The 17916-nt window shown below is 36.9% G+C and overlaps 1 protein-coding gene across 1 annotated transcript; it reads right to left on the bottom strand.

Moving 5' to 3' along the window:
* Positions 1 to 15491: 15491 nt before the first annotated feature.
* LOC143603018 (transcription factor MYB108-like) lies at positions 15492 to 16996 on the bottom strand. Its single transcript, XM_077079955.1, has 3 exons — positions 16823 to 16996; positions 16379 to 16508; positions 15492 to 16289 (listed from the first exon to the last, which is right to left on the bottom strand). The coding sequence occupies exons 1-3, from the start codon at positions 16983 to 16985 to the stop codon at positions 15635 to 15637; spliced, it is 948 nt and encodes a 315-aa protein (XP_076936070.1). The 5' UTR covers positions 16986 to 16996; the 3' UTR covers positions 15492 to 15634.
* Positions 16997 to 17916: the final 920 nt, after the last annotated feature.

The raw sequence follows: 17916 nt of genomic DNA, 5'->3' as shown, positions 1-17916 counted from the left end.
GACATGAACGATGATGATAGCGTACCGCTTATTTTAGGCCGACCATTCCTTGCCACTGCACAGGCGTTGATCGACGTCTGCGAGGGTAAGTTGATTTTGAGAGTTGGGGATGAGAACGTCACCTTTGACGTTCGACAGTCACTGAAACACCCCAAGTTTGCTGATGACTCCCTGTACTTTATTGATACCATCATGGAGCATGTTGGTGAGTTTTTCAGCGAGATCTGCGGAGGATCTTCCTCCGACACTCAGATTCTCGATAGGGACATTCCGGAGATTGAGATGGTTGCCATGACCGACCAGTCAACGGAAGATGACGCCGAGTCACATCACCCTGAGTCTGAAGTGTCTGCTGAGATCGTACGTGACGATCCGATGGACCGACCTTCTGTCGAGAGCCCCCCTCCTTCCTTAGAGCTTAAGGAGTTACATGCCCATCTGGAGTACGCGTTTTTGGATGAAGAGAGAAAGTTACCGGTTATTGTCGCATCTGCTTTGACGGAGGTCGAGAGAGAAAGATTGTTGAGGGTGCTTCGAGATCACAAGGAAGCCATTGCATGGAAGATTATCGACATCAAAGGTATCAACCCATCGTTTTGCACGCATAAAATCCTCATGGAGGTTAATTATTGGACTGTCGTTCAGCCGCAGCGGCGGCTAAATCCGAAGATCCAGGAGGTCGTGAAGAAGAAGATCATCAAACTCCTTGATGCGGGGATCATTTTCCCCATTTCCAATAGTTCGTGGGTTAATCTAGTCCAAGTGGTTCCTAAAAAGGGTGGCATGACTGTCGTCACCAATGAGAGGAATGAGCTCATTCCCACTAGGACTGTGACCGGTTGGAGAGTCTGCATCGATTACCGCAGACTGAATGATGCCATGAGGAAAGACCACTTTCCTCTACCCTTCATTGATCAGATGTTAGAGCGTTTAGCAGGTCAGCAGTACTACTGCTTCTTAGATGGTTTCTCCGGGTACTTTCAGATTTCTATTGCTCCTGATGACCAGGAGAAAACCATGTTCACCTGCCCGTACGGTACGTTTGCCTATCGACGTATGCCATTCGGACTGTGTAACGCTCCAGCCACATTCCAGAGGTGCATGGTGGCTATATTTCATGACATGATCGAGGACTCCATGGAGGTGTTCATGGACGATTTTTCTGTGTTTGGGAGTTCTTTCGATCAGTGTCTCTCCAACCTTGAGAGGATGTTGGCCCGATGCGTTGACACCAACTTAGTTCTTAACTGGGAGAAGTGTCACTTCATGGTACGCGAGGGCATCGTTTTGGGGCATCGTATTTCGAGTGCGCGGATAGAGGTCGACCGAGCGAAGGTCGATACCATCTCTAATCTTCCCCCGCCCACTTCCGTGAGATCCATCCGGAGTTTTCTGGGTCATGCCGGGTTCTATCGCCGGTTCATTAAAGACTTTTCTAAGATTGCGGGACCCATGACCAAACTCTTGGAGAAGGATGCCCCATTCGTGTTTTCTGAGCAGTGTATCGAGGCGTTTGATCTTTTAAAAGACAAACTCGTTAACGCCTCGATCATGATTGCTCCCGACTGGTCGCTTCCCTTTGAGTTGATGTGTGATGCCAGCGATTTCGCAGTCGGAGCGGTTCTTGGACAGCGGAAGGATAAGCACTTCCATCCGATTTACAATGCGAGCCGGACCCTGAATGGTGCACAGGAGAGTTACACCACCACCGAGAAAGAGCTTTTAGCTGTGGTGTTTGCATTCGACAAATTCAGGTCCTATCTTGTTCTGTCCAAGACGATTGTGTACACAGATCATTCTGCCATTCGTTATCTCTTTAGCAAACAGGATGCTAAACCACGCCTTATCCGATGGATCCTGTTGCTTCAAGAGTTTGATATTGAAATCCGTGATAAGAAGGGGGCCAAGAATGTGGCGGCCGATCATCTTTCGCGTCTTGAGGGAGCTGAGTTAGGAGAGCGGGGGGTCAGGATTAATGACCACTTTCCGACAGAGAGTCTTATGTTTGTTTCGGCTCAGGATGAGGGTTTCCCATGGTTCGCCAACTTTGCGAACTATCTTGCTGACGGGTTCTACCCGAAGATGTTTACCAGCAAAAGAAGAAATTCTTTGCTGATGTTAAGTTTTACCTGTGGGACGACCCGTATCTTTTTCGTATAGGTGCTGACCAGTTGATCAGGAGGTGTGTTGACGTTAAGGAGGGATGGCAGATTCTGAGCAATTGCCATGTTGGACCGACAGGAGGTCACCACGGTGCGAGTGTGACGGCAAAGAAGGTGTTTGATTGTGGATTCTATTGGCCTTCGATTTTTAAGGATGCGCACGCGTTTATGAGGAGTTGTGATCGTTGCCAGCGGGTCGGCAACATTTCTTCACGAAATGAAATGCCCCTGAATGCTATTCAGGTTTGTGAGGTTTTTGATGTTTGGGGCATTGATTTCATGGGACCGTTTCCATCTTCGCGTGGGAACAAGTATATACTCGTGGCGGTCGATTATGTCTCGAAGTGGGTTGAGGCCAAGGCCTTACCCACTAATGATGCCCGAGTTGTACTCCGTTTTTTCAAGACCCTTTTTGCTCGTTTTGGTGTCCCGAAGGCGTTGATCAGTGATAGAGGAACTCACTTCTGCAATGTGCAGATGGAGAAGGCGTTGCGTCGCTATGGGGTCACCCATCGGCTTACAACCGCCTACCACCCACAGACAAGTGGGCAGGTAGAAGTGAGTAACCGGGGGATCAAACGTATTCTTGAGAAAAAAGTTGGTTCGAATCGTCGGGATTGGTCCGACAAGTTGGATGACGCGTTGTGGGCCTTCCGTACAGCCTACAAGACTCCGACCGGTTCCACACCGTTTCGGATGATTTATGGGAAGGCCTGCCACCTGCCTGTCGAGTTAGAGCACCGTGCTTCTTGGGCCCTGCAGAGGGTCAACTTCGATATGTCTGCCGCAGAGAGCACTCGTTTCCACCAGTTGCACGAGTTAGAGGAGCTGAGAGATCACGCTTACACGCAGTCATTTAGGTATAAGGAGCGGACGAAGGAACTGCACGATAGGAAGTTGAAGGGTAGCAAGCAGTTCAAGTGTGGGGATTTAGTTTTATTGTATAACTCTCGCTTGAGGTTATTCCCGGGAAAGTTGAGATCCCGATGGTCAGGACCGTTCACGGTCACTGAGGTCTTCCCGTACGGCACTGTTGAAATAGAGGATAAAGGTGGGAAGTTTAAGGTGAACGGTCATAGATTGAAGCACTACATAGGAGAGCCAGTGACTGACCAGACGTTCGAGGTATTCTACCTTGACGCGCTCTCCGAGACTTAGATGCGATGGATGCACACTCGGGAGACTGCCCGAGTTGTAGAGTTTGTATTTATGTATTTGTGTGATGCTATCTGTTTTCTTTGTTTTTTCTATTTCAGGTTGTTCCAAGATGAAACCGCTCGTACTCAATCTCAATTCGAGTCGGTCGATTTAAGGAGTATCCTATTTACATATAAACAAAAAAAATGTTTATTTCTTTATGTTTTTGTTTTCCGTATTGTACGCCGCTACATGCGAGCGAGTTTGAGTTTTACAGGTTACATTATGCGCATAGTAGCTATGGTGGCGTTTTGGAACAGGTTTTCCCGAGGTTGCGGCCGCGAATGAAATGCTATACGGTCGTTTGGATACTACTCAGCTATTGAAGATTCTGCACACAAACCAGGGGAGTAACCCTTTCTTTGTTTTAGTCTTGTATACTTTATTTTTATTTTCTGGTTTATTTTTATTTTATTTTATTTTATTTCTTTTCCTTATATACTCATCGAGGACGATTTCGTTCTAAGTGTGGGGATGGGGTTTATTTTACTTAGTTGTAGGAAAATTTTTGAAAAAAAAAAATTAAAAAAATAGTCCCTTGAAATTTGTTTTCTCTACGTTATACAGGAGATGATATTATTACCGAGTAGTGGTTATTTTATAAATTCTTGGTGTTTTCATAATATATATATATATATAATAAATAAGAACAGTGCCCATTAGACCCGCACGTAATGTATGGTAACCGAACGGTTTAGACTCAGTAATCGTGTGTCGGTAGGCTCAGCCTTTGAGAATGAAAGGGCGGTTTGGTTGTTGACCTAATTGAACCTTTTAAATGGCCTGACTTTAGTGGGAAACATCTTATGGGTTTTGTTTGTTCAACTAAGCTCGTGACAGGACTGGAATGAAAAGCCGGGTCATACTCAAGCCTCGAGTCGCATGATCGTCTGTATATTATTTGTATAATCTTTTGTATATGTGTCTATTCCTGTGAAGCTCCGTACTTTGTTGCGCGGTGGCGCAGACCTGAACGTTGATGCTAGCAGAAGACAGTTTTGCTCGGCCCTCTGTTGCACGGTGGCGCAGATCTGAGCCTTGATGCATTTCTGTAGTTTCGTCCAACATGGTATGAAAAAAAAAAGGCAGGAAAAAAAAATTATTTTAAATCAAAACCACCATGAAGGAAACTATTGTCGGTCAATCTTGACCAAGCGAGAGTTTATAGGTTGTATATGAGTCAAAATGTTTTAATCATGTGGCAATAGGTTTAAGTCAAGTTGGGGTGGCTCGGCCTGGTAAAACCATAATGGAATTGGTAAAGTGGCAGCAAGGCATTTAGGTGTGGGTTCCACTTAGTCATACAAATTAATAGAATTGTCACGCCTTATTTGTCTCGGTAAGTATTAGGGGCATGGGTTTAAAGTGGACAGCAATATCGGCAATCGACCTGATCTAGCTTATTAGGTGAAAGTTGGAAGGGGTAACGGGTCACTTGTTATAATACTTTAAAAAGAAGAAAAAAATATTAATAATAATAGTAAATAAATAAAACCAAGAGTTGTCGATTGAACTCGGATATGATCTTGTGTAGTATTCTTTTTCAGGGACGAAAAAGTCTTAAGTGTGGGGATATTTTATGTGTTGTAAAACACTCGTATTTTCCGCACGTTTTATCTACGTATTATATTATATTTTATATGTTTTAACTCGTTTTAGATAGGTTTTACATTAATTTATTAATCTTGTAGGTTTTGGGTGAAAGAAAGAAGAAAACCGGGACTTTTCGAGAATTCTACGAGCCTTTTTACGCATACAAGTTCAAGACAAAGCTCAAGGGCCGACCCGTATGCATCATGGAGGCCCAAGACCATATTATATTATAATATATAAAAAAACAAAAGAACCCTAGCTGCGGGACAGCAGCAGCGATCGCAGCAGCAAGGAAGAAAGAAAAAGAAAAAAAGTTTTGTCGGCTAGGGTTTGGTGTTCTTGGCGGCTAGGGAAGGAAGAAGGAAGCAAGTGCAAGCCTCGGTGATCGTTTATCGTCAGTTTACAGCAGCAAACAGCAGCCGGAATACCCAATATCCTTCCAATACTTTCATTGTTCATCAACTTTGATTTTCTTGTTTAATTGTTAACTAGTTTTGCAATTACTTGAAAGATTGATTTGTTATTGACTATTGTTGATCATTGGATGTTTGTTAAGATGATTGGTATGAGTTTAATGATGCTTTTATTTAGTGTTTGCTGCTGTCAAAATATGATCATCGGCTAAACTTTTTTGTTCTACCTAGGAATGATGATTCTTGTTAGTGTTTGATAGGTTTTATGGATTGTTTGATTAATAGACTTGAATTGCTATTGTAAAGTTTGATTTATACATGAAATAGGTTGTGTTTAGTGGCTGGAAATTTTGGTGATTCATTGCATAAACCCCGTGTGTCGGTTGATTAGTTTTGTATTGATTGATCGGTGCATTGTTTGATTCTAGACTTGATGTTTAGGGTTTGTTTGCGGTAGGTACCACCGTAGGGTTTTGTTGCATGATTAATTGGATTAAGTACAGCGGTTAAACACCTTTGTTGAGACCGAGAGGTGATAGGAAGTTAGGGTTGTCTCATTGCCTTTGCATGCTAGAATAAGGATTGCGCGAGAGCGAGTTCGTTTCTTGTCAGGTTTAGGTGTTTGAGCGACTAGTTGAACTATTTTGGTTTAAGTTGAATTGTTCCTCTATCCTTGGTTGTGTAGTATTCATTGCCATTAGGGTCGAGTGTTGGTGAGACCGAGAGGTGATCCTTCATTAGAACACGTTAGCAATTGTTTCCCGGTTTGGTCGTTTTAGGCGATTTTGAGTAGTTTAGGCTTGTTGAGTGAGACCGAGAGGTAATCCAGTGAGCCCGAGCGATCCTTAGTCGTGTCATCTTTAGGGACCGGTGTCTATATATCATTCAATCCATTAGCTTGTTAGGCCTACAATTTGATTCAGACCTAGGTAGACGTTTTCTCCATCCTAAGTTAACACAGTTAGTTTTCCGTTAAGTTTTCTATTTTTGGTAAGTTTTGTTAGTTAATCCAGTTAGTTCAGTTAAGTATTTAAAAATCAAAAATCAATATAATATTATTTTAAGGTAGGTCTTGTCTAGGGTTAGTGATCTTTAGCGTTCTAACGTGTCCACGTGTTCGATACTCGGACTTCCTAAGTCTATACTACTTGATATCGGTACACTTGTCGGTTGTGTGTGGTTTTAGGATTTTCGTTTTAATATTAAAGCTTAGTTGTGAGGGTCATTATTATAGGGTTATTAGACACACACCAGGATGGTACCAGGCGGTAAGGCTTTGTGAAATCCTTTTTAGCATCACTACAGTATTCAGTGTGCTTAATCATCATGCGCACTCACTTCGATTCCTCCTTTCCGTAAGCACGACTATCATCACTTGCGTATCCTTCTTTCTGATACGTGATGTGATTGTATCTCCGTGAAGCATGACTCTGATCATACATGGTTTGGCGGGATAAACTCCGCTAAACCGGACGACCTCTATCACGACTTCCATCACGTCGATACTCACTTGAAAGTTCTAAAGCCTCCATGTCTGGATCTGGCTGGCTTCGACATGTAGCTGATGGAGAAGGAAAAGAAGGAGGCAATTCATCGTAAGTTAACGTCCTCGCCTGGATTCTTTCGTTCCTCACCATTTGGTTATACGTCTCTTTCACCCGTTGTTGTTCCTGACTTAACCATTCTTCTGGAGTCTATGTTAGTTCTCTAGGTCCAGGTTGAAGCCGACGAACCAATGTTTCATCGCCACCAAATCTAGGAAAATCGACAGATATGTCTTCCAGATCTAGAGCACGAGCTTTACGGCGCAAGTTGGTTGTTACTCGTCCAACATCTTCTCGAACGGGACCTCTGGAAGTATTAGTTCTTATTACTCCCACAAGTGTAACGATTGGAATTTGCTGATTCTGACTCATCATAGCTGAAAAACACAAAAACCAACAATTCTAGCCTCAAAGTACGGATGGCGCCAATGAAGAAGCACGGATCTAATGTTGTGAGGACCGGATCTATGTTTCAACCAAGTTTGAACTATAACACGAACCAACAAGTCAGACGTAATCAGATCTCAGCTAAATTCCTACAAAACAAACACTGTGAGTCTCACTACGGGAAGCACAAGAGGGGGGGTCTTCCCGTAACCACCCTCCGGCGTGATAATAAGTATTGTTCTTAGGGAGAGAAAGTACAAACTGATTGATGTAATGTGTGAAGAGTGAATGAGTACCTCATGATGGTGATGAAGGTATTTATAGCTGGGGATGGGGGGAGATGATTGATGGAGTTGTCACTATTTAAAATATTCCTTTCTACCTGAATGGACACGTGAAGCGCTTTGATAGGGTGTGATAGCCTGGCCATGTGAATGGTTGCTACCAGGTGTCTAGTTGTCCCTCTTTCATTGGCTAATACTTCTTGGGCTTTCGGGTCACTTTTGTTACCCTACCTCTATAAGCATGCATATGTATACTTGGGTCCTCTCTCTTGTGCGCTTGAAGAGTAGTGTTTTCACAGTGGCTTAGGCTGCCTTAAAAGCTGTTTCATGCATAGTGATCAAACATGAAAAATGTGCATTGACAAGCAACACGTCTTTATTCCATTCATATATGATACTTTTTATTTCGTCAAAATTGAAGTCGTGGAGCAACTTAGCCGAGTCCAAAGAGTTATGCATAATAATATTATAACTCCAAGAATAGTCAATGGAGTTTATCAATGACTTGAGTTTGCAATTGAAAAGTAGCTAGCGGCGCATCTTGTTGTCCGTTTACCTTCGCTATAAGTTTAAAATATTAAACGGTGAACCCATGTATTGATATTTTTAGAGAAAAATATGATGTGTGCCCCTATGCTTTATGGGTGGGGGCACTATACATGTCCGATTTTGAAATTGATTGATCCGTACCATCGTAGTTTTTGGACGGGCACACTATACCTCCTGTCAGTTTGCTGTCAATTGACCAGCTGTCGACAAGGACATTTTGGTCATTCTCTCATAATAATAACAACAATAATAATATTAATAAATTATAAACATCACAACCATACCCATCATAGTCACATGTCTTCATCGTATACCCCCACCATTGGTCCACCTTCACAACCACCGCCATATCTCGTTACTTCGGGTCGCCGAAAAGGCGGCTGACAGTGGTCGCGGCTGAATCGCCCTTGAATATGTGTTTACGTTAGCTCGATTTGTGGTTCGCGTCCGATTTGATAGCTCGTCAGAGTAATCAGTGTTTACATTGGTAGACCGCACCCTCGTTGCCTCTACCAATGGCCCGCTGGAGTAATCGGTGTCTAAACATTTTTGGTTCTTTAATTGTACTTGGTCTCTGTTATTTGTTAATTGGGAATTTTGTAAACTTGACTTTCATTGTTAAAATTGATTCTTTTGCTTTGGTAAATAAAAGCATGACCAGAATATTAGAATGATATTGAAATGATGAAGGTGGATAATGGCAATTCCAAACCTAACCTGCATGACAGAAATAAAATAAATAAATAGATAGACAGCCATTCCAGTTCTTCTTCAAGTATATTAAACTATTAATAATTATATACTCATATACGTAGATATTCTTTTAACAGAACTAATGAGTCATATAGGATTGCTAGCTAGTTCCCTCGCCTTCAATTTTCAGTGTTTTGCTATGGATAATGGTTTGGAACCCTAACTGGGAATTGGGGAACATGAATGTGGTAATGTATATTTTATATTCTATAATTATCTCAAATAGCAGCCCAGTTGGATTCATTGTTGATAAACGGAAGATTTGTGTTTCGAATCCCGGCCTCAGCAATCTCTTGGGAGATCATTTTAGTGAAAATGATTTGCGCCCCTCTATTATTGAAGGTAAACGAGTCAACACAAGGCTTCAGGGTAGAAAGGTCATTTTAACACTTTTTGGACAGGTCAAATGATGGTCAATAGACGACAGGAGCCATAGTAAACCCGTCAGAAAAGTACGATGACACAGATCACTCGGTCTGAGAGTGAGACCTATATAATGCTCCTGCTCATATAGCAAAAGTGCACAAATCATATTTATATTTATAGCAGTGACTTTTTATAAATATTTTAAGATTTTAAAATTTTACGTAAATATGATATGTCATACTTAATTACCAAACTAGTAATTACATTTCGGAATTATTCAATTTCTTTATCGATTCATATAGCCAATGAAACTAGTTGTTCCTAAATAACATTTTTAATATAAATTTAGACAAGTAATTAATTTTATATCATGTGCCTATCATTTAGTTTTGGCAACATCAGGTGATTATGAGAGACTAAGTGAGTAGTTGGTGTTCATTAGTTGAATTATTGAACTGAACGAGTTTTATCCCATCGTACTGTCACGCATTTGGGCGAGTGTTCATGGTGTTGGCCTTAGGTGATGGTTTTCCTCAAATCGAAAGACGAATTGAATTTAGTCAGTACCTATTTGGAGGATTTGTTGGCAGTTAAAAACATAATAATAACCAGGGCCGTCCCGTGGGCCAGTGAAAACAAGTTAGGGTTTTATGACACATTTAAATAAGATCCCCCCTCCCAAATCCCAAAGAAAATCATTATATATAGATATCTTAAAAAAGGTAAAGTAAGTTATGTATTGGTGTCGTAGTAGGCTTTGTTGTTACTAAACCTAAAGTATAGATCAAGAGTTTGAAACTTGTACTATGCAATTTTTTTTTCATAACAAATTTCATAAAAAAACCCAAATATCTTATTTTGATTTAGACATTTATATTCATCAGGTCGGCCCTGATAATAACACTCATTTAACAAGTTAATAAGACTTGGGCGGAAGAAATAATTAAGACTTTGGGCATGGAAAGAGTCCAACCGTTGGGGCTAGAGACATCGATACGGTAAAAAGGCCATAGTCCGCTTCGTCCCTTTATCCAGATCGGGTCATGAACCCAGTACAACTATATTTTATCTAAATAATTTTCCCTTTTTTTTCATTTGAATTCAACACTTGATTTTAAGTTTTTCAGTTATACATTATTTTTTGGCATAATTACGAAGTTAGTCCCTGATGTTTCCCTAAAGTAATAAGATTGGTTACTGGGATTTAAAAGTTGCAGATATAGGTACTAAAGTTTTAATTTTGTAACAATATTAGGTACTAACTTTAACTTCCGTTAAAAGTTAACGAAATAAGCCTCAACTCGCTGTCGTAACACTCGGGTTTACCAACGCCCAGTCTTCAACGCTCGAATTTACCAACACCCAATTTTTAGAGACCGAATAAACATCGTTTTACATATTTTAATTTGTTTGTATGTAAATCTTTTTATATATTAATAATTCAACATATTGATATTTTGGGTTTTATTAGGGCACCTTTACTAACGTAATCAATACCCACTGAATATGCGTCAACTCACTGCTGTAAAACAATACTTTGTTTTACTGACCAAATAAATATTTTTTAAATATGGTAATTTAAAAATTAATACGCTATACGAGATGTCACACCCCAACCTATGATGGAAAAGTTCTCACATGATCCTAATCCTATATATATATATATATATATATATATATATATATATATATATATATATATATATATATATAGGCTAAGTATAAAATGAAAACCCACTTGAGTTGTGAAAACTCTAGAAACTCATTCTCAAGCACATGTTTTTAATTAATGTTTAAATCTTGTGGTACACAATTAAAGTGAATAAAAAATGTAAATATAAATATAACATTTTCTCTCTCCTGAAAACATATATAAAAATTAGTAAAAAAATGTTAAAAAATAGCAATACATTTTTTTTAATGTTTCGATGTTTTGTATTAAATGTTACAACATATATTACATGTAACAAAAAAAAACGATGTTACATAGGGTTTTCGTGGGTTTTCATTTTAACCTTACCCTATATATATATATATATATAGGAGAAGTATGGAATGAAAACTCATTTTAGTTGTCCTATATAACATCGTTTTTTTACACATATATTATATGTTGTAACATTTAATACAAAACATCTAAAAAAAGGTTTTGCTATTTTTTAACATTTTTTACTAACTTTTATATATGTTTTTAGAAGAGAAAAAAAGTTATATTATATTTATATTGTTTATTAATTTTAATTGTGAACCATAAGATTTAAACTTTAATTAAAACATTTGGTTGAGAATAAGTTCTTAAAGTTTTCGTAACTTAAGTGGGATTTTATTTTAACATAACCATATATATATATATATATATATATATATATATATATATATATATATATATATATATATATATAGGAGAGGGATATTTTGAGAATCTGTTGAGTTTTAAAAACTTTATTCTTGACCACATATTTAATTAAATATATTAGATTATGTGGTTGAGATTAAATAATTAAAGTATGAGAGAGAATAAAGATGTAAAGTGATTACACAAATTTAAACATCCATTACACATATGTAATAAGTCGACTCAGTGCGTAAAAAATTCTGTAATTTTTACGTATATGTAACCTACATATATTACGTATGTGTAAAGAAAATTCAAAAAGAAAATTGTTACGTTGAGTTCTTTCGAGTTATTAAAACTTAAAGTGATTTCATTTGAAATCTCCCCTATGTGTGTGTGTGTGTGGAGAGGATCAAAATAAAACTCTTTATTGGAGAGAGAATAGAGAAATAATAAATAAATATTTTTAATTTAATTAAAAATAACTCGTTGTAGTGCACATATGCAGTACATTGACATTTTTTATATTGCATATTTGCAGTAGTATGTATTTTATATGTGCAATAGTGCTAAATAGCATATGTGCAATTGTTTGTATTGTATATGTGTAATAGTGTTATAGTATATATAAAAATAAACAAAAATCGATATAGTGCATATGTGCGTTATTGTTGTATTACATATATGCAATAGTATGTATTACATATATGCAGTAGATTTTTTTTTACATATATTCAATAGTGTGTATCGTATAATACAATTGTGTTGTATTATATACAATAAAACACTATTGTATATATGCAATACACACTATTACACATATGCACCATATCAACTTATTAAAATGATGAAAGAAAAAGAAATTACAAAATATTTTTTTTTTTAAAAGTTAAAAATAATTCTTTGTTAGTTCTTTAGTTCTCTCTTTAAAAGGAGTTCTCTCTAAATCCCACCCATGTATATATGTATATATAGAAACGGCTTGAAAACTAAAATAAAAGCTATCAAATTTCTAGTGTGGTTTATAAATCATGTTTCTTTGTACAGGAGAAAAGTACATAACTTTTAGATCCGATTACATTGTTTTGGTCACAGTTAACTAATTAACCTTAGTCGATTTGCTATAGCATTCAAAAATGATTAACCAAAACCGTTATAATAAACCGGTTATGGCTCTTTATTAACCGACATATCGATTATGATTGTGGGTTTGACTCAAAACCGTTTCAAACAGATCAATATAGACCCCTAGATTCAGCTGTTAGTCTATTAGATAAAGCCCCTAAAGACAAAGCGTTCCATCATTTACCGACTTCTGAATTCAATAATTTTCGTTCACCCTCGATTTTTAGAGGCTATTTTTTCCATGATTATTTTCTCTTTTATCTTTTGTTAATTCTTTTTACAAATTTTATATTTAGGCCTACCTGCAAAATGATATTTTTTCCTAAAAGGAATATTAATGATGGATATTGAGAATGAGTTCAGACGAGGGACGTAAGAAGATAGTCACGTGGCATACGGAGAACATGATAAGAACATAGGACATCAAACATATGTCCTTAAGATTAGATAAATCTCAACACGCCACGTCACTAAATCACTACTCTCTTAAAGAAAATTATTTAAAAAACCTCTCTCTCTCTCGCTCTCCTAAGGCTGAGGGGTGCGGAGCGCTAGTCAGGGCGCGAGAGGACGTTCGCTCGCGCCCCGGGGCGCGAGAGCCACACCACCGGGGCGCGAGAGGGGCGCGAGAGGGGCGCGAGAGCGGAAAACGAGGCAGGCGCAAGGGAGGTAGCGCTCGTGAGCGGCCTTGGGAAGGGTAAATAGAGCCGTTGGGTTATGAATATAATTAAGATGTATATATAATAATAATGGTGGGTCTGATTTTGGGTGGCAGGGTTATAATTTTGACTGTGATTTGGTAATAAAGTATGAAGAAGAAGAAGAAGAAGAAGTACAGGGGAAGGTGACCTGGTGGCTCAATGCTATCTGTTTACACGCCTTGTCGTTTAATATTTGATATATTATTATTGACAGGAATAGTAATTAATTATTAGTTTATTACCAAGTAGTAATTAGTAATTAATCCGGAAGAGGTTGATCGAAGAAGACGAAGCCGAAGAATAAGAATAATGTTTTTCTTTAGTACTTTAATTTTTTTTTATATATTAATGTGTTTTTTTAATTAATGTGTGTTTTTTTTAAATAATTTCTTGTTTTTTTAATAATACGTTTTTTTAATACATTTATAAAAAAATAAAAAAATAAACCGCTCGCGCCCCCTCTCGCGCCCCTCCACACCATGCCCCGGGGCGCTATCACCACTACCAACACCCATCTTATCAAGTTTCTCTCTCTGCCACACGTCACAATATTATTGGATGGCGCCCCCACTCGCGCCCCCTCTCGCGCCCCCCACACCCCTCAGCCTAATATTCAATCTTCTTCCGGTATAAAGCATAAACATTCTAATTATGTTTTTTCTATAAAAACGGCTATAAACATTTATTTATTACTGTATCTTCATAAATCATATTTTAAAAGATTATAAGTTATTGGTTTGCAAATTTATTTATTAAAAAAATACGTAGAAATTTATAAGTTCAGAAAAAGATATACGGACATTTTCTTTTACTGAAATAATAATTTTTTTGAAAACAGTTTACATATATTAATTTCTATTTTGATGGGGGTGACAAGATTATTATAATCTAGAATAAAAGGTTGAAGGTTCAATTTCTTAGCTTACAGCATTTAACCTTTAAAAAAAAGAAAAAGTATCGGATAGCTAAAAAAAATTGATAAAAAGGAAAATCTAGAAGCAGGACATGCCTCTCACTGGTCAATTTTTTTAAAGCATTACTTCATTTCATTCCCTATCGACTAGCTTCCAAAATTCCATGACTTTATTACAATTAATTAAAGTAGAAAATTTGAAGATATAATACAACTCATGCGTATAATATCCATGACGAACTCTATAAATACATTTATTTATTCCAAGAATATGATTAATTGTTGTAAGTAGAATATTATAAATAATTTAATTTGGACAAGAAAACAAAACATGCTTTATTTCATAACTGGCTAGAATATAGATTATATAATATTAGTTAGTGGATCTAAATCTCCTCATCATCAAATCAAATACTTGTTAATATTTATCTATGTAATTAATATAAAGGCTCCCTCTAATGATGGCTAATCGGTTATCTACCTACTAAGATATAAAGGCTCCCTTACCGACGCTATCTATCAAATTTTAGAAACAATTATCAAAGTGGTTTTGATGGTCTTTTAGACTATGTGTTGCGGTGAGATGAGGGCTTCAACCTCACCACCTCTTTGGCTATAAAACTATTTCAACCTCTTTTAATAGATGAAAAACTCATCTTTAACATCTGGGTGGGCTACTGCACTAAGAAGCAAAGCGGCTCAAGATGGTAGGTCCGCAATCAAATCCAGCCAATGAGAATAAACATTTTTTATCCAACCAATATATTTATAAAAACCAAAATAATAATAAACTTGGTTAGTGGCCCCATTAAACATAATTTATGGTTTAGTTAGTTAATGTCTCACTGTCTAGTTCATGGTAACGTGACAACACTTTTTATTAACTAACCATACTTCATAACTCAATGTTATAGACGTAGCACACACATTTATATGCGTAAATACAAACTTAAATTATATAAACCATATCCCATAGCGATTGCTAAGTGGTTTAAATTTATTTTATTAGTTAATATATATATATATATATATATATATATATATATATATATATATATATATATTTCATTAATTAATTAAATTGCCATAACAAACTAGAAAGCAACAATGAAAATAATATCTTAGTAGCGAATAATGTAACGTGACTGAATTACAATTCTAACCCCACCCAAAAATCAAGAAGAAATAAAAAAACATGCAAATTGTTTGTATCACAAATTAGAAACGTGTATCTCACAAGTTTTTGTAAGATTTCTAACCCAATAATGTATACATCATAAAATAAAACTAATCATATATCCTGGTTATTATTTCACATGTTGAATTGTTGTTTGAGAAACCAAATATCCTCAGCAGAGAATTCATCACCACTGCGGTCCGACCATTGGTTGTTTTGCTCTACTATACCTTGATTATAATCCATCCATGGATTAAAGTAACCCGATGGGCTAATCAAAGTGTCGGTAAACTCGTTCCCAATCGGATTATGTTGTTGGAAGAAATTATGGGTTTGGCTATGATTAGCCGGAAAGTAACAATCGGTCAAGTCAGAGCCCGGTGACACGGCCGTAGTGCTTGAATTTTCTGGCGTGTAGCCAGGGGTAATTTGGGTATTTCCGAAATTTGATGACATGCTATTGGCCTGGGGTATTACCAATTGGCTTGTAGCAATATTATCTATATTATTATTATTATTATTATTACTTTGGTTGAGTGGGTAGGAGTTTGTGGTGGTTCCGGTGGAGGTGGTGGTGGAGGAGGACGAACAAACTGTGGTTGTGGTGGTGGCGGCCGCCTGTATCCGCTCCACAAGCCGTGGCATCCAAAGATACCTCATGGTGTCCTTAAATTGCTTGCTGTTCACGTCACATTTTAATTGTTTTGCATGCTTTTGAACTCTTGTTCTCCAGTAATTCTTGATCTCGTTATCGGTTCTTCCAGGCAAGTGCTGTGCTATTTTGGACCATCTAAATAATTAAATACAACTTGTTATAACCAAATAAGATTATTAATTATATAAACCTTAGCATACATTAAAAAGAGGATAAAAACATACCGATTGCCCCAACGAGAATGAAGCTCGAGAATCAATAGTTGTTCTTCTAGAGTAATATTTCCCCGACGAACATCTGGTCGGAGATAATTCAGCCACCTTAATCGGCAGCTCTTGCCGGTCCTTTTGAGTCCTGAAAATTATATTAAAATAAATTCATTTTTTTAATATTACAAAATGCAAGAAAAATAAAGAATATATAATTACTGAAAAAAGATTGAGCAAAAGTATTGGTAAAGTTGATAATAATACCCTAAAAAGCACGTGTAAATTCCACCATTCTCTTTCTAAAAAACTTTTTTTTATAGAAAAAAATAATAAACCAAGGCGAAACTTGAGTTTTTCGCGTTATCGCTTTAGTAAGAAGATAGAAGTAGCTTTTCTTGTTTAGTAAAGTCACGCTCTTTGATAGGCGGAATTAAAGAGTGATCGGAGGAAGAGATATACCGGCACATCGGGCAAGCGAGTTCCAGCGACCTTCACCGTGATGAGCGATGTAATTAATAAGAGTAAAGTCTTCTTCGACCGTCCATGGGCCTCTTCTTAGATCTTCCATCATCATCATTTGATCGTCTTCTTCCATTTCCACACACTTGTTGCTGCTGTTCATTTGATCTATGAGTGTGTTTATGTGAAAGAAAAAGAGAGAAAGATGCACAAGTTTTATAGACAAGAGAGAGAAGTTATGGTTACACTAGATTGTGTTATTTCAACTTAGTACAGGAGAGGATACGCTTTATATAGAGAGAGAGAGGTATGTGTATTTAGTGTGTGAGAGAGAAAGAACCAAAAGAGAAGGAGAGAGAGCCGCAATAGTGAGGCTGTGGGTGGAATAATTTAAAGCTAAAATCAAGACTAATTTCTTATGTATTTAATAATTATTTATTTATTTATGGTATTTTCAACATATACAAGAAATCGTTTCTGTTTTTGTTGTATTATACTTAAGGTAAGTTCTATTTTTGGTAGACCATTTTTATTTGGATACGGTGGTTTGAGTGTAGAATAGAAGGTATGTTCAGTACCTATATATAGTGAAAGTCATTTAAAAACATTGTTATTAACTAATTAAAGGTAAAAAGGGTGAAAAAAATATTTAGCTTGAATAAGAGCGGAATTTAAATCCAGACATGAAAATGAATTTCTTTTCTGGAGTTCATTTCAGAGTAATGTGCGGAAAGACTTTAAAATACTATATATTTCATATTATTATGAATTGGTGTAAATATTGTTTGGGATATAAATGTAATATTTTTACGAATAACAACATAAAAATAAGTTAGATATGAATTGAAGTATATATTGTGGATCATTGATTACATGAGCATATTTTACACGTAATAGTTATGAACAGTTTAGCAACAACTGTAAAAAATAAATTAGCATATACTGCAAGAGTTAGTTTTGTGTGAAACATTATGTATAACTATTTGTATGAATTATATGTTGAATCATTTTACCGAACTAGTTAAAATAAATATCTACAAGTAATTACGGTATAAATTACTTTATATATTAATAATCAACATAAAATATTTATT

The sequence above is a fragment of the Bidens hawaiensis genome, unplaced genomic scaffold, assembly GCF_021521415.1.
Source record: "Bidens hawaiensis isolate Kalapana, Puna unplaced genomic scaffold, B.hawaiensis_p1.1 tig00060330_1, whole genome shotgun sequence".
Taxonomy (NCBI): Eukaryota; Viridiplantae; Streptophyta; class Magnoliopsida; order Asterales; family Asteraceae; genus Bidens; species Bidens hawaiensis.
The sequence above is the reverse complement of the archived record's forward strand: the minus strand, read 5'-3'. Positions and strand labels throughout refer to the sequence as shown.

Excerpts from the sequence above, each read along its gene's own strand:
- LOC143603018 (XM_077079955.1), bottom strand. The coding sequence starts at position 16,985 with ATGAACAGCAGCAACAAGTGTGTGGAAATGGAAGAAGACGATCAAATG. Across the intron at positions 16,509-16,822 it reads CTCGCTTGCCCGATGTGCCG|GACTCAAAAGGACCGGCAAG; the intron begins GTATATCTCTTC and ends TATAATTTTCAG. Across the intron at positions 16,290-16,378 it reads CATTCTCGTTGGGGCAATCG|ATGGTCCAAAATAGCACAGC; the intron begins GTATGTTTTTAT and ends TTAATTATTTAG.